Source organism: Saccostrea echinata, unplaced genomic scaffold (genome assembly GCF_033153115.1).
Source record: "Saccostrea echinata isolate AGI-Se365-2 ecotype Australia unplaced genomic scaffold, CSIRO_AGI_Sech_v1 ptg000054l, whole genome shotgun sequence".
NCBI classification, from domain to species: Eukaryota; Metazoa; Mollusca; class Bivalvia; order Ostreida; family Ostreidae; genus Saccostrea; species Saccostrea echinata.
The window spans coordinates 7609637-7633908 of record NW_026889803.1 but is presented as its reverse complement, the minus strand read 5'-3'; the positions used below and the strand labels follow the sequence as shown (position 1 = coordinate 7633908).

The following is a 24272-nucleotide window of genomic DNA, read 5'->3' as shown; positions in this document are numbered from 1 at the left end:
TAACATTCTTATAATCATAAAAAAAAAAGTTCAGTCTTTCATTCCACCACTGTTAAAGATGAAGACTACATGATACATTTCTTACAGATACTCCCCAATTGTTGCTTCCAAACATATAAAACAAGATTCTCGATCTTTAAAAGTGTTCTTGCTCTTCCTCTTCTGTCAACTATAGTCCCGCAGGACATGTCATTACTGGTGATGTAAATATAGTTGAAAATGACGACCTGAATGTAATCCTTTTAAAAAGTCCTAAATTCAGTGAGCTTCTATCTTTTAACTGGCGTCAGAACTTCATTTCTATTATGAATTCTGTCGAGAATTATGACAGATGATGGGCGAAATACATGGGGGAAGACCTTTGTCAGAATGTGAACCAAATATTCTTCCGATTTCGCTATATCGGAACTGATGAAAGAATTACAAAATTAGAATACGTGAACAATATTTTATGGTTCCAGTAGACAAGGCTTGTGGCAATAATTTGTTTGTAAAATAGTCAACGTTTTATCAATTCCATTCATACATCGACACGATACTAGTGTATCCCAGAGAACTTGAAATAGACAATACAGATTTGGATGTTTTACTGACTTTAGATGATAAGGGCCAACAAACAACCAAACGGTATGACTAACGAGATATGACGTTTATGTCTCCAAACTTATTCGATACCCAGGAGCACGCTCAATTTTTAAACCGAGGCATGTTATTAACAAATAAGTTGACGTAACAGAGATCTCAACAAGTCAACATTTCGTAAATTCCATGGTCGTTATTATGATCATATTAGCAAATACAACCTATCATTGGGTCGTATTTTGACAAACATATTTCTTACCAATTTTTAGACCTTTGTTTATATAAATACTAGATTTGACTACAGATTAATCCGTCTACCTGATCTATACATAGAGCTCACTACGGGTATGACTGGTCGACAGGAGATGCTTACTCCTCCTAGGCACCTGATCCCACCTCTGGAATTTCCAGGGGTCCGGTTTTTATGTCCTCTTGACAGATTTGTATTGGTTGTATTACATACTTTTTTTGAGATCGATCACCTAAAATTTCCAAAAACAGGTTTCATGTGTATGAATGTCATGATATTAAAATGAGCATATTAAAATACGTTGAAAATTGAAATAGATAAATGTATAAAACATAACAATTGGCACTCGAGAAGAAGTAGCATATTACATGGATTTAACTTTTTTAAGCAATCAGTATCATCAATGATTACCTTTATCGTTTATTTCTACAATACAGATCTGTCATCATGCAGTTTTTATACCAAAAAATTCTTAAGACAGTAACCTACAATAGATGTCAATTTTTTTGTATCAGAAATTCTTTTAACCTCGGAAAGTGAAGAAGAATGATTTTGTTTGCAAGTGAAAATGGCGATCGTGGATTGGCAAGATTTAAATGTATATTCTCTTCTGTTGTTGACGAAGGCAATTTGATGAATTTTTTGGGACAATAAAGTGAAAACATCAGTAGTGAAAATGTTTTGAGAATTTTTGGCATAAAATACTCTGAGATAGGCTGTTTTAGGAAAACAAATCCAAAAGTGGCGCATATATATTGTATGTATAGCTCTATGATGAGCCGTCTATTTTGTTTTTTCATGTGTTGTACAGATAATTGTAAACATGTTTATCGGAAAGCAGTATAGCTTGAATGTTTTTACATTAAAAACTTATAGATATCATAATTAAGATGAAAGTATTAAAATGTCCTACTAAAATGATTCATTATAATTTTAACTTTTTATACGAAATGTTCACAGTTTTAGGAAATTTAAAGATGCTGAAAATAATTTATGTGACTGCATTAATTTCCCGGTCTTCTTCATTTGCACAGGAAAGTCATTCTGACTCAGAAATCATGCATTTTTGGCTAATATTTCCTAAAATGATTTGAAAGTCTACTGATTACTTCAAAAATGAGAAGACATGCATGGAGTCAAGAGGTGTCGGGACAAACAATGAAATGGGGGAGGGAGGGCATGATGAAAGAGGGTGTGTGATGAAAGACAGGAGGGTGGCTTAAATACCGGAAATATAAGTAGAAAGGGTCAAATCACTAATCAATGACGAGCAATTAAGTTTGACTGGAAGGAAATTCTCTGCCGGATGATAAATTTTACATAGTTGGATAATTGATATTAAAATGTTTTGTGTTTGTATGAAGGGGTGTAACTACACCTATAAAGGCTATAGATGTAAGATTTATTTTTACTTCTGAATTCACTAAAATTCAGGAGCTTCCGAGGGCTTCGCCATCTGGTTCCACAAGGGCTTCGCCAAGGACACTCAGGAAACCCCCTGTTTCTGAAAAAAAAAATTCACTCCCCCAACTCAGATTCCTTGATCTGCCCTTTTATTTCAATCTTTACAAATTCTTTTAAAGCATTTTATTGGAACTGTTCCCAGAAAATGTAGCCATTTCATTAAAGCTGCAATAATGTATCCCTCTCCTTTTTTTTTTTTTTTTTTTGAGAAAAACATCATATCAAAAATATCGGAGAGACATTATTGCAGCTACCATTTCGTGTGTGTGATGTGTGATTAATTAATCATGGAAATATTTTCCAAAGTATATTATTATCGGAGAACACATTGTTCGAGCATTACAGAAGTTATCTCTCTTGGACTATCATTTCACAAGGCAAACTCTTTCTCTCTCTCTGTTTATAAATATCTTACAAGATCTTTTTCCTAAATGCAAATATCCTTTAAGCTTGGCATTTAATAAATTGGTAAACGATATAACTAAAAATAAAAACGATATTAATAATTCAAAACAATTTATCCCCTGGATTCTACTATACCGCAAAAAAAAAAAAAAAAAAAAAAAAAAATCTAGAAAAATTACGGGCATATCACTTTAGATGAAGAATAGCAGCTTTTGACCAAACAAAAAAGATTTGCTCAAGTTTCAGCAGGCTATGTTGAAGAAAAAAAAATCTTTAAGCAAAAATTCCCTTTTCAAACCAGTCTAGATTTAAAGATGTTTTGACTTGATGAATATTTCGAGCGGGTAGTCTAATGCTACATTTCGAGCTGTTGAGATACTACAAAGTTTATCAGCAATAGGCATAATTTCTACATTTCGATCTTGAAAGCGTACAGCACATCAATATTGATTGACAGCTTTCATAAGGATTTACCCCCCCCCCCTTACCTTTTTTTAATATCTGTGTAGACAATAGGGAATAAAATAGGAATTAATACTGGCATTATTGCATCAAATTTAAGATTGAAAGAAAGATGTTATTTTTTAAAGATACTTTAAAGATAATTAGTCTAGGCCAATCAGACATGTATAGCACTGATGAGACTGATGTGAAATCCTGGATACGATACGATCTACGTAATGAAAAAGTGAATCGAGTGGTTTTAAACTTATAAAAAGACAAGACAATTTTAAATATAGTCGGTCTTGTTAATGACCATTTTTGGATATTTCTTTGAATCGCTACTATTGATTTTGCGCATGCGCCAAATGCTACTTCCTGTCAGAAGAAGGAAGCGAGGAGGAGGGCGTAAAACTGTTGTCCCACCCTTTTTAATAGTTTTTTAACTGAATTATTGTATGCTGTCTCCTAGGATTTTACAAGGTGATTTCTTATTTCTTTGTAGCAATTATCTGTTTGTGTTTTTTCGCATTTGTTCACTTCTTTGGTCCCTGTCGGCGTTTGTAACGTGAAACAAAACGCCGGTACCATGTCTAAGTTCATTTCCTATTTGATAACCGACGTGATTTGTGTGTTATGATATGGATTTTAATAAATACTGTGCTTTCAACCTTTTAGATGGCATTTATGCGAAAGAGTAAGTTCCGCCACGTGTTTGGCAAACCTCTGAAGAAGGACGATGGATACGACAACATACGAGTCACTAAAAATAGCTGGGATTCTCCTTTTTGTTCAGTTAATCCAAAATACATCGCAATCATCACAGAATCAGCTGGTGGTGGTTCATTTCTGGTACTACCACTTAAGCAGGTGAGTCTGCCATGGAGTTCACAGATCTAAATTAAAAAAAAATAATATCAGGACTCCAGTCTTCATGCACACTTTGCAATTACATGCACTGGTCTCATCATCAATACAGAGGAGCATTTTTAAGTAAATAGTATTAGTTCTGATATTACATGCTATATCAAGATTACTTTTATCATCCATATCATTCACTTTCCTCTCGTACTTGTAGGAAGTATGTAGGCTGAAGGTTTATGACTATCATCACAACATCTAATTAAAATTCCAAAGTATTGACACAACACACAACAACTTAAGTCAAGAATCAGTAAAGGATAGATGTTTCAGACATCCTGATAGATTCTGATGTTTGCTACACTGACTCTTTGGTATAAGGCCTGTACATGTTCCAAGCCTTACATAGGGATTGTCTTGTAGAAAGATTATACATTTTAACTCAAGTACTTTTAGTTGGAGAAGTGCATGTGGTGCAGAAACCATAGTTTAGGTATATTATTTATATTCTTCAATAGTATACAGTGCTCCCAATTGTCTTTGATAGGGGCCATTCAAAGTCCCCATTCCCTATTCTTTTCCTAAGTGAATGTGTTAATTTTCCCAAAGGTCATCTCATTTCTCCCTAAAATTAAAGAGCATATAGTTGGATATAAAATCTCTAAACTTGCTTGTCATATTCCTCGATTGAAAACAAACACCAGAAACCCAATATATAATGATTAATGTAAAATGATTTTTCCAAAATTCCCCAAAAGGTCACTTATTTTCCAAATTTTTATAGCCCTGACCCCAGTCCAAAAAGTGGTGTTAGAGCCCTGGTACACTGTATGAGTAAGGTATTCAGGAATAATTACTTGAGAAGTCGTTCAAATATTGTGGTACCAGTGATTGACTGTTGATTCTGGTTGTTTTACACCCCTTGTCTGTTCTGCCAAACCTCATTGTAGCATTTTTTGGAAGATTTTGCTGGGGATGAATTGTGAGACTGAGGGATGTTTGTTTGTAAAATCTGAAAAGAACAACTGGTCTGGATAAAGTATTTATAGGATTCTCCAAGTCATCTTTCATTTGATACCCAACATATGCTGGTATACATTTGACACACTCCTGTTCAGTTACATAAACATACATATCTGACTATTCCTAGTACCCTTTCTTCAACATTTCAGCCTTTTCAGGTAACATCATTCTGATTTTAAAATAAGTTTAAGTAACCTCCTAAAGCCTTTTAAAAGAGCAGCTTAGTTAAAGTTTGAAACAAGAATTTCTCTATAAAACTTCATTTTTCGAAACAGGAAAGTCTCTAAAATATGGTCATTTGTTGCATCTTTAGAAAAGTACTCTCAAACTCAGTCAACGACCCCGTAGTCACTGCATTATTTCATGATGCTTAATTATGTTAATGTGTTTCCTGTCTTCTTAAAGAGGAATTATATAATTTTGAAAAAAAATAAGCCATGCTGTTTGCAGTGAATGTCATGAGATAATTAAGGAAATCAAAAAGAAATTTAAGTACAATATAAGTGCAGTATAAACACTTATGTTTATAATGTCTCTAGTGTGTATCTGTCTATTAAAAATTACATCAATTTTTTTTTTGAGGATATGTGTATTTGGGTGTTAGAATTCGTCCCTCTCTATTTTTATGACAAGGGCATTCAAATGTTTAATGCAATTTAAGGCATTGGTAATGGGTTAGTGTGAATACACAGGTTTATTGTTATTGCCAATGTTTCCATGTGATACTCTGTTAAGGGGGTGTAATTACTAGGATCATTCTCTATTATTGTATAGATCTGACACACCTGTGATACAATACCTTTATATATATAACTCTTTGGCAGAATAAAAAGTTTTTGTGTGTATCATACACATTATTTAATAATAATAATAATAACAACAATTGTGCGTTGTCACAGCAGAAGTGTAGGTTTCAAATAGCAAGAGTTACTATAGACAAAAATTTCATTTTGTAAGAGCATAGTGTTTAAAAGTAATCAGGCATTGAGTAAATAATATACACTCCAACACTTATTGTTATATCTACCAGAAAACTGAGACATAAACGATTAGTTGTATAAATGGTCACAGATTATGCTGATGACACAGAATTACATCTCTCGTATGACTACTGCTCGTCACTTTGTCGGCCTTTTCCTGCCACAACTTCCCCAAAGATGGATTCACCTTCCGGTTGAAACTTACTAGCGTTAGGGACAAAGACCTTCGTACTATCTATATTTGTATGATAAATATGGATAGACAGAGCAGGAAGTTGTATAGCTCAATAGCTGTGATAACCCCATTTAGTTTTACACATGAGTAAGCACATTTTAGGTTAAGTATAATTTGATAGCAACTTCAAAAAAAAAAGCATATTCAGTCCATACGAGACTTCTTTACACTACTGGCCTGTAGGTTATGCAACTCAATGAAAACTACAGGCCCCCTTAGAAATACAACCCCCCACCACACCCCACCCCATACACACACACAGAGACTGATACACAATAATTTAACTTCAGCTTTCTTAAAACACTGTTTTTAGCAACTTTTCAGGCCTTCCTAATAAGAATGTATTTCCTATACTTAAATGTGCTGTATTGAGAGGCTCATCATAGTTATTTGAGTTTCAATTTTACTGGCCTCAGCCCATTTTACTCAAGATTCAGGACCTGTAGTTTTTGAACTTTTGGTGAAAACTGCATACTATGATCAAAAATTGGCAGGTGTGTCTATAAGCACTATTCATATTGTCTGCTCTATCATATACATTATTTTGTACATGTGTATTTACAATTTTAAGTTTTTCAACAGTACGGGGAGGAATGCGTCATTCCAAAATCATTAATCCCTCTTCACTGTTCATCTTTTCCTATCTATTTCTTCGTCTTATATATGGATTGATGTCTTAGACATAAATTACTTTTGCTCATAGTTTTTGTCAATGTAAAACTTTTGTAATGATCAGTGTGTTACTGTAAAAGCAGATATATATTCATTGAGGATTAAATTTCGTTTTTCATTGTTAACAATTATCAACAAAATTAAATCCCGCACAAAATTTTTATATGACTATATATTGAATAGAATTACTTTCGAAACAACGAAATTTTAATGTCCATGAAACCTTTTTAGATGACAATTCTTTGAAATTTTATCCCCAGGAAAATTTGTGCTTCTACAGTATATAAAGAATCAAACTCTTAAAAAGAATTTACCAGAAAGTAGCCAAGTACATGTATTTCTTGTCAAAAAGTTTTAGTAAAAGATTTATTATTTTGTTGATGCCTAAAACCAATGACACCAAATACAATTTTAATATATATATATGTGTGCATACAACCTTGAGATTTTCATGAGGAAATAGAGACTCAAAACTTCCTAAGGCAATTAAGATAAAATGTTACTCCATGTGCTATCATAATCCTTAATAAGTAAATAGTATTATTGCATAAGAATTTCCTTTTATGATATTTATTTCCTTGATCTTCTTTTTGATTGTGATTTGTATTCATGAACTATGAATTTATGATTATCACCCCTTCTATGAAGCTCATACAATATCAGGGTACATGCATCAAACCCGGTTTTGTTCTAGTTATTAAATATTGAACTGGGCAGTGCCATGCAATGTTCTGATATATTCATTATGAGAACTATATTGCATGTATTTAAAAGGCTTTTAGAAGGTAAAATAACTATATTTCTGGATCCCCCTGTTCATTTCTTTGATCAACACCATATATGGCCTAGCTGGCATATTAGTTTGAAGTTCACTTTGAACAAATAATGATGTACATAAGGCTTGAAGTATATGTGATAAAGAGGTTTCAAATGTAAACAAAACAAACACACACCTTTGCCATGAAGGTTTTAAAATTCACCTTGATACCCTTAAGGAGTTGCAAATGTTGTGTAATTAAGATTTTAAACTCGCTCTTTGTATTGAACCATCTCATCAAACTTTTCACATATTTGAAAGTTTTCCAGAGATTAATTTGATTGACATGATTGACTAAGGTCAACCTGATTAAACTAAATAGCAGAAAAAGATCAAATCAAGTATGTGCTAGGTGAAGAGGTCATGTGTTTATAGACTGTATTCTGTTGAAGTATATCAGAGGTATATCTGTATTAGTATTGGAGGTATATCTATCTTAAGTACCCATAGTTCAATGTCCCAAAGTTGCAGTGAATATATATAATTATAAAGTCCAAAGTGAAATAGAGAAGATATAGATAACATTATGATATCTTATTAATCAAGTAAAATAAACAGAATTCAGCCTTTAATTAATATAATGTTAAATACAGCTTTACAATATGTTGAATACCGCTTTACATTGTTGTCATCGTAATGCACCTGGTGAATTATCTAAAGGCTTCTTAATCCAGGGTGAGGTCACAACCTGGTCACTTTACCCCACCCCTAGGTTGTCAAACGCTCATCTGTCTTCAGCCTTGTACACATCTGAACCCAATGAGGGAGGCTTGTTTATGAGTCATTTTGACAGCGAGTGATGATTAGTGCTTGGCTCTGGGCTTTGTATGTATTTGTAGTGATATAATGATACTGGTAAACACTAGTTCATATGTTGATCACTTACCGAGCATTGTGTGCAGTAATCGCTTTTGACAAAGGAATTTTATTATAGAAAGGAATCTGATATTTTTATCTGTGTAGTAGATATGACATGCATATTTAGCATAGCTCCAAAGATTCAGGGAAATTTACTCAAAGTATATATACTTTATAATACCACAGAAAATAAACATGCATTACACTGAAACTGTTATTCAACATCTTATTAAAAAGATTCATAATGTCCCCAGAAGTGGCCTGGATCTTCATGTACCACAGTCTGAGTGTGTTAATACATGTATACTTGATGCAAACAAGTTTTTTTCTAATAGCTCCTACAAGAATGATTAAAAATTAAAAACAAAGTCTACATATCTTCTGTTTTTTTCTTTGCATGTTCTTCCCAATAAGGGCCTCTTAATTAAGACTTGGTGCTTAAAAAAGTGGAAGGGGGAAGGGCAAAATACTAGATTCATTTTTATGAACTACAAATTTTAATAATTCATTACAGAAAGGAAGAAAGAATGTACAAAAAGATAACCATAAAACTGATTTTATTTCCAATAATATGAATTTAGAAAAAATAGTTGTCTTAAAATTTATTGTTGGGTTTTATAAGGTTCATATACTTTGCCAACAAGGTTGGGTATTTGCAATTATATGACCATTGATGTTAACTGTGGTGAATGTAGTATCTATTTATATTATTTTTAAGGCCACTGACCCAAACAATGCATACCTATTTAAGAATGATATTTTATTTTTAGACTGGCCGTGTGGAGATGAACCAGCCAGTAGTGGATGGTCATAAAGGCCCAGTACTGGACATTGCTTTTTGTCCACACAATGATGATGTCATAGCCAGCTGTTCAGAGGACTGTACAGTCAAGGTGTGGGCGATCCCGGAGGGTGGACTCACACGTAACCTCACCGAGCCCGTTGTAGAGCTCATCTCTCACATCAAACGAGCCTGCATTGTAAAATGGCATCCCTCTGCTCAAAACATTCTTCTGAGTGCTGGTATGTTAAATTACCTCAATTTTATTTTAAACTTCAGCATGCTCTAAGAAAACAAGGTATGAGTGCATTTTTTAAACGTATTAAGGAACAGAATAAACACATGCATATATTTACATTCGAGCTCTTGAGAATAAACGAGTTTTAAAATCAAGTGATACAGGAATAGCAAGTATTTGTTTTTAAAAGAAAGAAAGGGAACATGTGCCTAATTTGTTGTCTTAAGAAGTAGCATCACTTCTATGTACTTTTGTGAGCAAAAAATACTTTGAATGTAAATGAAATGACTAAGTCAATGGTTTAGGAAATGTTATTGGATTTTCCTTTAAGGATCTGAAGTATCATAATGCATTAAATGGATTAACAACTTACATGATTATGTTTAAATATATTTTTGTTCCTCCTTATAGGTGCTGATGCCAAGATATGTATTTGGAATGTAGGAACTGGTGAACTTTATGTAGAAATAAACCTTCCTGATCTAATCTATTCAGCAAGCTTTAGCTATAATGGCGATAAATTTGTCTGTACCTGTAAAGACAAAATTCTTAGAGTCATTGACTCACGCACAGGAAAAGTAATTAAGGTATGTCAAAGACAATAAAAAAGTACATATGTATAGCTTATTTGCATGTAATTTTTCAAATGTGCAGTTCCTGATACATGTTTGTACACATTTACATGTGTTGTCACTTAACAAGAAAAAAAAACCATGGCTCGATGAACTCCATATCCATAGGTATGTTTTACATGTAGGTCACAAAATGAAGCATACAAAGCACTTTAAATATTGTTTTTTTTTTGTCATAACTTCTGAATGAGAAAAGACAGGGCTTTCATATTTCACATGTACATTACCTGTGAAAAACCTTTCCAAATGTACTTTGATTTTTGACCCCATGTTATTGACCTTGGAAATTGACCTACTTATAAGATATTTTAACATTAGTGATATCTTTTGAATGAGAGAAGGCAGGGTGTTCATATTTGACTTGTGCATTACCTGTGACAAGACCTTTTAAATATGCTATGATTTTTGATCCTGTGAGCACTGACCTTGACCTTGGAGGGTTGACCTACTTTTCAAAAACATTGACATTGGTGATAACTTTTAAATGAGAGAAAATAGGGTGTTCATATTTGATATGTACATTACCTGTTACAAGACTTTTCTGGTTAAACATGGTTTTTGACCTCTTGTGACCTTGACTGTGAAGTTCAACCTACAGTACTTTTCAAAAATTTTAACATTGGTCATAACTTTTAAAGGAGAGAAGGTGGGGCTTTTTTATTTTACCTGTACATTACCTGTAACAAAACCTTTCAGGAAAAAACCCCCATTATTTTTGACTTCGTGACCTTGACCTAGAAGTATGACCTACATAAAGTTTTAACTTTGGCTGTAACTTTAGCTCTAGTAGAGACTGGGGCACATGGCTTTCATATTTTTTTTTTACATGAACATTACTGGTGACAAGACTTTTCAGATTGTATTATGATATTTGACCTCATGATCTTGATCTTGAAGTTTGATGCAGTTTTAAAAATCTTAAATCTTGATCGTTACTTTTGTTAATTCAAAAATTTAATTTTTTTTTGTAAAATGTACAGACAAGACAGGACAAATAGATAAGACAGTTTGCTTGAGTAAACTGTGCCAGCAAGGAATTCCACTGTTGACCAATTTTTATGACTTTTTTAAAATGAAAAATTATGATGTGCTCTATGGTTTTATGGAGTTTGGATATGGAGTTTTGAATTTTATCTAACTGGAAAACTAATTAAATTGAGAATACTGACAAGTGTTGGTTCAAAAAATGTAAATGGAACTTTACGATTGCCTTAAATATTAGTGACCATTTTGTAGGAAACAAGTGGGCCCTGCCATCAGGGATCTAAACCAGCACAAGCCCTGTTCCTCAAGCATGACAAAGTCTTCACCACAGGATTCTCCAGGATGAGTGAGAGGCAGTATGCATTGTGGAATGCGGTAGGTCATTTTTCTTAGCTTGTATCCTCAAGAAAGACCACAGACAGCACTACTTTTATTGCAGAAAGGAAAGAACACAATTTGTTAAAAGCATGAAGTGATTTCGTATTGATTTAGCTTGGTTTCATGTATATAAGACATTTAAAAAACAATTTCTTCAATTCATTTTAAAAAGGGTTAAGTTACTCTTTTTTTTAGGGCCGGTATTTGCAACATTTGCAGTTTGTTTATCAGAAATTTGAGTTTTATTTGGGGCCCCTGGGGTAGGGCAGGTCTGATATACATGTGCATGTAATTTGTGACATTACTTATTGAGTAAATTCTTGTAATTTTTGAACCCAACTTAGGTTTTAAAAATAAATATGAAATTCACATATTTTTCTTCTTCTACATGTATTTCTGTAATGCTAGGGTATACAGTTTCTACATGTAGTCCCCTTACACAGTTTACCTCTGAACTTGTTTATATGATTTTTCTGACAAATAAATGATGTGATGTTGGCTTGTAGAAAACACTGGAACAGGAGAGCATGGATGAGATAGACCAGGCCAATGGAGTATTGATGCCAGTGTATGACTGTGATGTAGAGATGATTTACCTTATAGGAAAGGTAATATCCCAAGTGAACATATCACTGTATGATCAGTTTGGGTGTCAGGTTATAAATTTTATTAGGGTAATACATGTATGTAAATTGAAATTACGCCATTTCATAATTTTTTCCCCATTCACCACAAAAAAATTGGAAAGAAGGAAGGAAAATCATTTTGAGGCAAAGCGATATTAAATAAAAATGTTTGAAATCTCAATTTTTCCTCTCTTTGGGTCTTTCCATATGATTTCTTAATAGAGAGAAAATGACTGAGAAAATTGAAACAATGGTTTTTAAAATATTTATGACTAATATAAAATAATATATTTAATTCCATTTCTTTTCACTACATTATAATATAATAATACATTATAATACATTCACCAACCAAGAGTAGTAATTATGCAACCATTGACAGACAAGGCAATGTTTCCTAGATGTGTTCTGTTAGATTATGTTATAAAATAATTCCAAATATTTTAAGCAGTTGTTAATTGATGGCAATCATCATTTTTTGAAAGTTGATGGGATGATTCAAATATAAGTTTTCTTATGTTAATGAATGAAAATAAGGTATGGCAAATATTAAAAACTTTATGCATAGAAACTCAGCACATTACCTGGGTGCTTTTGAAAGTTACAAATGCTGAACCCTTCGACAAATGTTCAGTTGATGTATTTTGTTGTGTAACTAATCCTCAGCTACATGTATTTTTCCATTTAATGACAACAGATTACAATGTAAATGGAAATTATTTCAGGGAGACAGTATTATCCGGTACTATGAAATCACAGATGAGGCCCCCTATGTCCACTACTTATCACTATACCAATCAAAGGACCCCACTCGAGGGTTTGGTGTCATGTGCAAGAGAGGCCTAAACATCAATAATTGTGAAATTATGAGGTACAATTTATTTACTTTAAAATGTGAAGGGAGACTGACTGTCTGCCCACTGTAATGAATTTATTCTGTGATCATGACAATTTTCTTGTAAATGATTGAGATTATAATGAAGTTCAAGCAAATTTTAAGCAAATATGAAAGAAAATCAAGGTTTAGTTAGAATTATCTCTCTTGGCAAAGGGGTCCATTCCTCAGTGTGTGCAAAAGTAATGAAAGTTTCTATAAATGATAGAAATTTAACATTTGAATAGGATTTACAAACTGCTGAACACTGGACAAGTAGAAGTTATTCCATTCACAGTTCCTCGAAAAGTAAGTCCTACAACCTGATGATTTCACTGACCAAAGTGTTACAATAATCTGTCAAGAAATAATTATCTGATTGATATCACAGTTAATCCTAAAAATCAGAAACATTTGAAAAATGCTAGGACTTACTGGTATTTTTGGTTGACTGTGAATTTTTTTTCAGTCTGAGCTCTTCCAAGATGATATTTACCCTGACACAGCTAGTGATCAGCCAGCAATCAGTGGAGAAGACTGGTTCAGAGGTGTCAGTGCTGACCCAGTACTGGTAGGAGACTTAAATATTGCATGTGGCAACTACCAAGACATCTATTCATATAGTCTTAACTTGGGAGAGTTGAATTTGTGTTTTTGCAGCAATTCCTTTAAGTTTTATTGGTTTGACTTGAGAATTGAAGATTTAAGAATCAAGTACATTCATTAATTAATGAAAATCTTTTAAACCCCCCCCCCCCCAAAAAAAAAAAAATATTGATAATATATTGGTAAGTATTAAAGTAGTATTGATCATTTTTACAGGTTTCTTTGAAAGATATGTTTGCATCAGAAATGAAGGAACCAGCTAAAGTTGTGGTCAAATCAAATATTTTGGACAAAAAAGTGCCAGCCACCCCCTCCAGGAGGTCTGCAGATGTAGCCCCCACACAACCAAAGGTTCCCTCCACACCTGTAGCCCGCCCTGCCTCTGAAGCAGCACCTGCTGCAGCAGGAGCCGGAGTAGAACTACCTCCAGTAAGTAAACCATTACCAAGCACAGAATGTTGTTATTTATATACATGTAGATTGATTTATCACATCAGGAAAAAGTGTGGGAATTGACCACTGTGTTATTACATAGGAAAAAGAAACTTCTCCTAGTTCAAAACCCTCAATTGGTCCCAAACCAGGATCTAACTCAGAAACACAGGTAAAATTATAATGGCCTTTACCAGTAAACCCTAACCTTTTTTCCCTGTTCAATTTAGCCCAAATCCTAGCCAGTGATCCACTGCACAGATATACATGTATATTAATCAGATGAAAGTCAAAATGTGTAAGTATTGATAGAGCATTGCAACATTGATAAGTATCTTTGCACTACACATATATCAAAATAAGTCTCATGTGTAGTGTACACTTTTTATCATACCGTATATACTCGCCTATAAGTCAGTCCGCCTATAAGTCAGTTGTATTTTTAAGCTTAAATTAGAGGGATTGACCAACTAAAATACCAATCTTTTTATAACTCACATATAAGTCGGATAAGGAGTTTTGGACCAAAGTTTAACTCCCAAAAAACTGACTTATAGGTGAGTATATATGGTATCTTATGCAAGATTTTACATTACACATAAGAGCAAAAAATTTGCCCAATTTTTAGTGAGTCAATCTAAATTTAGTCATACATGTAGTTGCCATACTTCTCTAATATAATTAATTATTTGTTGAAAGACATTCAGTATTTATGAAGAAGTTGACACCATTTTCTCATTACAATGTAATAATTTCAGGATCATTGAACAACCATAAAAATTTGATTGTGGAAATTGTGTGATAAATATATCCATAGTTAATGCTATCTGAGTTCCTATTTACTGTTATCCACTCAGTCAAGCAAGACATACAAATTCAGAATGCTCTACATGCTCAGCACTTTGTTTTATGAACCATAAATTTGTGACCATGATAATATGTAACATTTCCTTACCAATAAATTTTTTATATTAATTTTCATCTTAGTTAAATCTGATTTTGGTTTTCAGCATGACTATTTTCAATTTGATTTCATTGCATTTTTATTTTTGTTCTGAATTTTTGGAATGACCTAAAAAAAAATAAATGTATGTCTTTGTTAAGATTTCTAAAATGATATGAAAGGGGGGGGGGGGGGGGGGGTATTTTCCAAACAAAACACTCAAAAATGATTTTTAAAGAATGAACTACATGTATCTATGAAGTGCACACTGTACATGAGACATTGAATACAGGTAAACCAAAACCCCTAAAGATGAATATTATACAATCCCCACATTATTTATAGCATATTTTTCAATGAAGGAGCAAATATCACAGCTGAAATCTCTTCAATTATTTTTAAGTTACTAATACAATTACCTTTATACATGAAATGTGAATTTTTTCAAGAGTTGTATAATATACTGAAATGTTTGCATTACAATTACATATATATAACCTCCCTCTTCATTGGGGGTCATAGTGCTACTTATGCCAATTAATTTATACATTCATTAAGTGTATATGTACATAAGATTCTTAAAAATCTCAGACAGTTATAACTAATGTTACATTGTAGATTGAAAGATGTCTTTTTAGAGAAATTGGCTGATTTCTCACTAGATATAGTAGAGTTATGCCCCTTTTGGGGTTCATATAAATTGAATAACTACAGTCTGCATACCATATATTGAGACCTCTCTATGGATATAATTGATGTTTACATGTGTTGGAATGACAATAAACTTTAGAAGATTCATTTTGCACACTTGGGACAACTTTGTTGAATTTATTTCTTTGGATCTACAAAAATTATGACCTGGTTGAGTTGTGGAGCATTTTGCTGATCTCACAAAGTGTTATTGCTCCTAGTTCATATATTACATTGTGACCTTACAATCCTCGACATTTTTATCAGTAGTTACTCCATTACATATCTAATCATCTCTAGATAACTTAGGATGTAGTACATGTATTATATCAGTTATCATACCTTATGTACGTATACTGTATACTAAGTAATGCATTTTGATATATGATACATGTTACTATAGAGAGCCTCAATGACTGAATGAGCGTGTATGAATTTTTTTCAACAATTTTTCACCCTTTAGGGCTTTGATCCACAAGGAATTTTAGAAGATATTAGAAAACTGAAACTTATAGTTAAAGCCCATGAACGACGTATAAAAACTTTGGAGGAACGTGTGGCACAATATGAGGCACCATCAACAGACGAAGAAGGAGCAGGAGAGATGTGTTAAGATGTATATATAGCTTTGTTGTTTTGTTTCCGTTAGTTTGCTGTTGTAGAGGCACCCTCTCCATAGTGTGGCTCTCACAAACCTGCTTCAACCCACTAACTTCGTCTCCCACCCTCACTGCTGAACCTGTTGCATGTAAAAAATAAATAAATAAATGAACCGATAGATGTGAATGCTTCAATAAGTTAAATCACAACTACAGATTCCTCACAAATATTCAATATTAAGTGTCTTAAAATCTTTGGTATAAACAAACTTTGGTAGTGTATATAGATGTCTCCTTTCCATAGAGGACATTTTAAAAGTCAGCAGAGAGGTCATGGGATCTTGTTACTATACAGGTTAACAGGGAATGGTGTGGCTGTAGACTAGAGTCTAGACTTCTACAGAGATGTGCTCAACCACCAATTGTTAAAAGCATTCTTTCCTTGCATTTTAAATGCAATGTACCACCCCTGTTTGTAAGCTACATGACTGTATGAAATCAAACTACCCATGCTTTTTTTCCTCACATTGTGAAGAAATGTCAATATACTTGAAAGAAGCTTCAGACCAAATATTCTTTAGATTTAAAAAATCGTTTGTAATTACCCTTTAGTGCTTCTAACAGAGGGATGTCTGGTTGAAAATATCTCAATGTATTTTTTGACAGAGGTTTTTTTTTCCAGGTGAATTATTAACAGAGTTTATATTTGTATTTCTTCACTGTAACATCATTTTTATTGTATTCACTATATGAATAGTTCTGCACATGATACATGTATGCACAGAATCACAATTTGTAGCATTTTAAACAGTTAAAATAATTTTTTTGGTGAATGGTTATGGATAAAAATATAATTCTTTCTGTTTATATTCAGTGAAAAAAGTACAAAACATTATACTGAAATATATTAAAGTGTTTCACTCTGTATCTGCTTTGAATCAGAAATTCTTCACAAGTTTACATATTCAGAAAAACTTAGCTGCTAGAATGAGGTAGGCTTTATTTGCATGAAGGTGTCAGTTGCAGGTAATTACAGCTAAAAAGGAAATAAAGTAAACTGGAATCTGAACTCCCTATACCTGGCACACACTGCCATTTACTTCCATTCATTTCAGTGTTTTTATTTTACATTTATTATGCCCCGCCATGAATATGGCCGGGGCATATAGTGTTTGTCATGTCCGTCTTCCGTCCTTCCGTCCTTCTGTCCTTCCGTCTGTCCTTCCGTCACACTTTGCGTTTAGCTCTGTTCAAAGCTCAGTTTCAAAGAAACTATCCAAGATATTTTTATCAAACTTCATATGCTGATAGATATTGATGAGGGCTATGCAACTGCATCAACATTTTTTGACCTTGACCTTTCCTTTGACCTTGGCCTCACTTTTCTTAAATTAGTGTTTAGCTCAGTTTTAAAGATACCATTCAAGATAGTGTAATCAAACTTCATATGTTGATACATACTGATGTAAGCTATTCAATTGCATCAACATTTTTTTGACCTTGACCTTTATTTTGACCTTGACCTCACTTTTCTTAAATTAATGTTTAGCTCTGTTTTAATGAGACCATTCAAGATATTTTTAACAAACTTCATATGCTGATACATACTGATGAGAGCTATTCAACTGCATCAACATTTTTTGACCTTGACCTTTCCTTTGACCTTGACCTCACTTTTCTTAAATTAGTGTCAAACTTCATATGCTGATACATACTGATGAGAGCTATTCAACTGCATCAATATTTTTTGACCTTGACCTTTCCTTTGACCTTGACCTCACTTTTCTTAAATTAGTGTTTAGCTCAGTTTTAAAGAAACCATTCATAATATTTTCATCAAACTTCATATGCTAATACATACTGATGTAACCTTTTCAACTGCATCAACATTTTTTGACCTTGACCTTTCCTTTGACCTTGACCTCACTTTTCTTAAATTAGTGTCAAACTTCATATGCTGATACATACTGATGAGAGCTATTCAACTGCATCAATATTTTTTTACCTTGACCTTTCCTTTGACCTTGACCTCACTTTTCTTAAATTAGTGTTTAGCTCAGTTTTAAAGAAACCATTCATAATATTTTCATCAAACTTCATATGCTAATACATACTGATGTAACCTTTTCAACTGCATCAACATTTTTTGACCTTGACCTTTCCTTTGACCTTGACCTCACTTTTCTTAAATTAGTTTCTGAATCAAACGTCATATGCTGATACATACTGATGTAAGCTATTCAACTGCAGCAATATTTTTTGACCTTGACCTTTCCTTTGACCTTGACCTCATTTTTCTCAATTTGTGTTAAAATGTTGCATTACTAATATACCCTTGGCGGGGCATTCATGTCCTATGGACATATTTCTAGTTTTTAATACGTTTCTAAATTTAGAGTTTGTTTACATACTTATCCGTAGTATTTTATTTTGACCTTAACTTTAAGTCTCTTTCTCTTACTTGTCTTTTTGAAAAAATATCTTTTGTTAAGATTTTTTTAAAATAACTGTGATTTGACAAATTGCACATTGTAAACCATGTCCCTGATTACTTTCTTTGTTAGGGTGTGAGTGTACAAGCCTTGTTGGATGAAGTGAAACAATTAAAGAAAACAGTCAAAGATCAAGACAAGAAACTCAAGGACTGTGAGGAGCGATTGTCTGCCCTTGAAACACCCAATATGGAGGACGAAGTTGCAGACAAGGATTAAGCACATGAAAAAAAAAATACAGATGCACCAGAACTCCATATCTTGATTATTTTAGGAATAGCCAAATCATAAGCAATAAATAGGCAGTGATCTTTGAATGAATGTTGCCATAAACATGATAAAACGATAAAATTGTCATCACCAATACTCATTATCATTTAATTTATGTATTCATACACGTTCTTTATTTACCTGACCAGTCCGAATTTAGGGTTAATTTTGTCTATTTTTGTTCCCCTTTCACAGCAAATACAAACTTTGGATGTTATTCTGAAACTTTCTATATTATTTTGTGTTATTGTCCAAATGATTGTCTTTTATTGTTTTTTTTTTTTTACCCCCAAATAGGAATGTTTACTTTCATCTTTTCAGTATTTCAAACTGACGTATTTGTTTTTTTTTTTTTTTTTTCCATCTCTGTAAAGTACACCTTCTTTCCTACTTTGAAATCCAGTATATAGAATAATAATATTCACAGATATTTTACCATTAGTTACCTTCAAGAGTTCTGATTTAAAATTTTTAACTGTTTGATGTTATATTTATGACAGAGAAATATTTTGAGGATTTTTTTTAATTAAAGCGGAAAACTTGTATTGGATTTAAGGAAGAGTTCAGTGCTTGCAATTACCAATACTTTTTTGAGCATCTGTATGCAGAAATATATCAATATAGCTGTTGTATTAAAAGGCAGCAAATAAGCTAGGAAATTTTATACTTAAAGTAGATACTCTGGGATAGAAAAAAAGTGATATACAGTATTACCATTTATGGTACAACAACTTATCGGTTAATTTTCTTTATAGCGCTATGTGAAACTTTCATGAAAGAATATTTCAACTTCATTTTCCTAAGCTATAAGTATTTTGTTTGGTTTAATTTGTGCATTATACTTTTTTGTGAAGTGCTGGACATGGCTGCTTTTTTGTGCGGGTTTATGTAGTGCTACATTCAGTGACACTTAAATCAAATTAAGACTTATCCTAACTATCTCCCTTTGTTTATAAATGGCTTTGTGAAGATTTTTTTTCACATTCCAGGAGAGAATTATGAAGGGGGTGTAGCTACTGAAGGAGATAGGAAAAGGAAGAAATTCTGACATTTTTTGGGTAGAAAAGCTCAAACTGCCAAATCCAAATTATTTAAAGCATGATTTGTTCTTGTATGTATTGCCTAACATTTTTGTATTTTATTATTATTATTTTATAATGGGACAATAAGGCTTTTTGATTTGCTTTGAAATGGTCTTCACTGTAGTGTGTATGACTGTTTGATGTAGCTACATCTAGTTGACTATGGGTCCCATTCTCTTGCATTCCACGTTAATGTGTATGTGTGCTTTCTGTGTTGTTTTCATCCTGAATCATTGCTACATATATGAAAATAGAAGAAAAAAAAAACACAGAAAAAAAATGTAAAATTTAATAATGCTTCTCTAGTCTTAAATTCTAGGAATCTGAAGGTTCATTTCAAAGTGCCAATAAATAGAATTGTGAAACAGCAGAGTTTGTACCTGTTAAGTATAAAAAAAGAATTGCTTGGGGTCATCATAGCATATACTAGTACTTAAGTGACTGAAGTCCCTTATAGTGTATCAGTAAAAACCAGTTATATACTGCTGAAATAGTGAGATATTTTATTCTTGTCACCATTTTCATGTCTCTTCACATTTGTATGTCATTCAGAGTTCGAGCTGTCACATTGACCACATGCTCAAACTGCCAAAGACAATTACTATTTATAGCTGTGATTGCTAGCAGAGAGGACAAAACTTGACTTAGGGAACAGTAAGAGCCACAGTCCAATATACCCCTGCTATTATGATTGCTTTCTTCAGTATACAATCTTGAAATAATAAAATTTTAATTGGGATGTTTACAAGGGGTCTTGTTTTATGTTCAGTTTAAAAGAAAAATTACATAATAGGAACGAAGTTTCCATTAATGGCTTCATTTTATATTTCGAAGCTCTTACTGTGCCTTAACCTTTCAGGAAATGTACACAAATAAAAACTGTCCTAGTTTGATGCTTTTCTGTACTACTGTTGCTAGTACCAGTGTATACAGTTTACCATGGACTTTGATTTTTTGACTGACTTAACATTCCTTGTTTTACTCTAAGCACTGCTATAAAGTCACTGTTATTGTTAATGATATACCATTGTATAAAGAGGTATTTGTTTTTGTGCGTTCATATAGGTATGTGTTGTGCTGATTTTCATTAATATGTACTCTTAAGCTTTTTTTTACAGAATCTAAACTACTGAAAGAATTAGACATGCTAAACCTCTGCTGTTTAAAAGTATTATGTGACAAAGAACAAAAAAAACTTACTTTTTATGATTTCTACTTTTTTTGTTATGTCTCTAAGCCTAACAATAATTAAGATAAGAAAAAAAAATTAAAAAAGAACAAGATGATATCGTTTATATATATATAAACTTTGTAATGTGCAATTAAAATATTTAATAAACAATTTCATATTCTCACCCACTGGTCTTGTTATTATTCATATTGTCTGTATTTACATACTAGTTTTGAGGTAAATATAGTCTGTTATCCACATGCGTAGTAAGCTTACAGATTTTTAATTACCTAGATTCAATTTATTATTTACAGTGAATAATTTGTTTTACTGAAAACTTGCAATTTGTTCCTTGATTGGAGACCTTTTTATACAGGTAGATTGTATGGTGTGCATATAAAATTGCCACACGATGAATTTTGTCGATATTTTTATTGCCCTTTGTCAACAGTGGGACTTGTTCTTTGATTCGCGTTGATACAAGGGCCAAGATGAAAAAAAAAAGATGAATTAGGGCCTTCTGGTATTGAAAACTAGAAATATGTCCATAGGACATGAATGCCCCGCCGATGGTACATTAGAAATGCAACATGAAAATTTGTATTCGTGTATGAAGTTTGATAAGAATATCTTGAATAGTTTCTTAAAAAACTGAAATCTAAAAAATTGGATATAGATGTTTAATTCTTACCAAGTTATGTGTAAGTGCATAAGCTTGCAAAAAAAAATCATTAAATGGTATCTTTAAAACTAAGAAAAATGAAAATTTGTAAAAAGAGTGATGATGAGGTCAAGAAAGTTTAAGGTCAACAGTTTCTTATGCAGTTGAATAGCTCTCACTAATACGTATCAGCATATGTTGATGCAGTTGAATAGCTCTCATCAATATGTATCAGCATATGAAGTTTGATAAAAATATCTTAAATATTTTCTTTGAAACTGAGCTAAACGCAAAGCGCGACAGAAGGACGGAAGACGGACATGACAAACTCAATATGCCCCGCCATGAGGGACGGGTACAGCACTGGGCAGGTAATGACCTTGAGGTATCAAATACAATGTTTTGTCCTATAGATTTCAGAAAATCACGTGAACTATCAAAAGATCGGACATTTCTCAGAAAATCGTTCTACACTAAGTGGACCAAAAATTAAACCTTGATTCTTGTCGTAGGAGGTTTTATTTACATATAGATATTGTGGTAAATCAGTGTTGAGATAAGTGCATACATCTATTCTAACTAAAATGAGAATGAATTTTTCTTTCAAGTTTTAATAACGTTTACAAGCAGTGAATTTTCCATGTAATTGTTCATTGATTTTTATAGAGATTAATTCCAATAGCTATCTTTTATACAAAATATATAAAGTATAATTTTGAAAATGAAGGCAACTTGAGGTTTTATTTGATAATCTTGAAATCAGTTCTGTGTTACTTTCCTCTCAGATAACATACACGCATGAATTTCACTCCAGGAGAGTAGGAGGTCGATTCTAACTTCGAAAATATTTCGATACATTCTTCTTCTTTTTTTGTCTTGAAAATTGCATGTAGTAGTAGTATTTTTTGTTTAAATTATTCCGTAGACATCTTTACTCTATGTATTAATATTTATTGATCGCACGCTTCTTAACATTTTCTGTTAAAAAGAAACGAACAACCACTGATCGAATGCATCACTTTGTGAATTAATTTCTAAAAAAACAAATATATAATGTCTAATCCACAAAGTCTATACATCTGTGTTAGGAGTTCAGAACTGTTAATTTATCCATAATTATAAAAGAACTAAATTACAATGAGTGGTCTTATAGTGGTAGTATTTAAATATTAACCAAAATGAAATTAAAGTAATATCTCTGTCTCCATTTATAACACCTGAGCAGTGGCGGGTCCAGGAATCTTGAAAGGGGGGGGGGGGGCAGTTTGGGGTCGAGGTAGGGGCTCACGGCCACACCAAAAAAAATTATTTATTAAATCGTATGTATACTTGGGACACAAAAGTGGGGGGTGCCCTCCCCCCTCTAAATCCGCCAGTGCGGAGGGAAGTTATTACTTCTACCTCGAGATAAATTTAAGGGATGATTATTTGTAAACAGAGCTAAGATACGTGTGTGACTTTCGGTAGAGTGCTTTTATCGATGCTAATTAATTAAATATTTCGACCCTACTGGTCGACATAATTCACGTTGGTAGAACATGCTATTTTATATAGAAACTGACATATATCTCCCGATATCAAGGGTTCTGTGTGTATCTGTGATATCCTAGGGGAGGGGGAAAGGATAGAGCGTTACATCCTACTCACTCCTTGGATCCACCAATACATGTAACACTAAAGAATATAGTTGGTACAATTGTATATATATACAAGAACCATTCCATCGATTTTGATCCTGCATAATTATCTTTCTATTTGCAAGTGATTTAAAAGTCAGAGAAAATGAAAAGATATAAAATGAAATTACTGCAAGACACTGAATGGATTTAATTAAGTAGAACCACTTAAATGTCCACGTGCTTGTTAAATCCAGTAACTCAATCACATCACACAAAGGAGGTTTAAAGTTCTATCCGACGTCATATGTAGAAAATGGTCAATATTTGAGTGTTGACTATATTGTGTGTATACCATCAGATATTAAAAACAGACTTACCGATTCCGTTCGTGCGTACCTGTTTAAATATCTCTACGTATACCTTGTGTTTAGGTGTTCCAAGACAACTGATCAGACTATCTTACGAGATAGAAGTGTCTATGAGTGATTGCTTTGTTAATCGAATGAACGTCAATTCCTTAATTTTAGGGTACTTATGTATATATATGCCTAAAGACAGAGTGTTAAATATGTTTACATTATTCCAATATTTTAGAACAACGTGATT

At 32.8% G+C, this 24272-nt stretch overlaps 1 protein-coding gene across 3 annotated transcripts; it reads left to right on the top strand.

Annotated features, from left to right (window-relative positions):
- The first annotated feature begins 3499 nt into the window (after positions 1-3499).
- Positions 3500-21570, top strand: LOC133171699 (coronin-1C-like). 3 transcript variants are annotated; one of them, XM_061306486.1, is made up of 13 exons: positions 3500-3625; positions 3821-4012; positions 9359-9611; positions 10019-10194; positions 11476-11598; positions 12108-12209; positions 12953-13098; positions 13350-13410; positions 13571-13672; positions 13924-14136; positions 14243-14311; positions 16236-16388; positions 18936-19033. In XM_061306486.1, exons 2-12 carry the CDS (start codon positions 3821-3823, stop codon positions 16383-16385), a joined length of 1587 nt encoding a protein of 528 aa, XP_061162470.1. In that variant the 5' UTR covers positions 3500-3625; the 3' UTR covers positions 16386-16388; positions 18936-19033. The 3 variants fall into 3 exon arrangements, with proteins under 3 accessions (XP_061162470.1, XP_061162471.1, XP_061162472.1); XM_061306487.1 differs by lacking the exon at positions 14243-14311; XM_061306488.1 differs by lacking the exons at positions 14243-14311; positions 16236-16388 and having other exon boundaries at positions 18936-21570.
- The last annotated feature ends 2702 nt before the right edge of the window (positions 21571-24272 follow it).

Coding starts and splice junctions, on each gene's coding strand:
- LOC133171699 (XM_061306486.1), top strand. CDS start 3,821: ATGGCATTTATGCGAAAGAGTAAGTTCCGCCACGTGTTTGGCAAACCT. Junction 12,210..12,952: donor TGATTTACCTTATAGGAAAG/GTAATATCCCAA, acceptor AAATTATTTCAG/GGAGACAGTATTATCCGGTA. Junction 13,099..13,349: donor AATAATTGTGAAATTATGAG/GTACAATTTATT, acceptor ACATTTGAATAG/GATTTACAAACTGCTGAACA.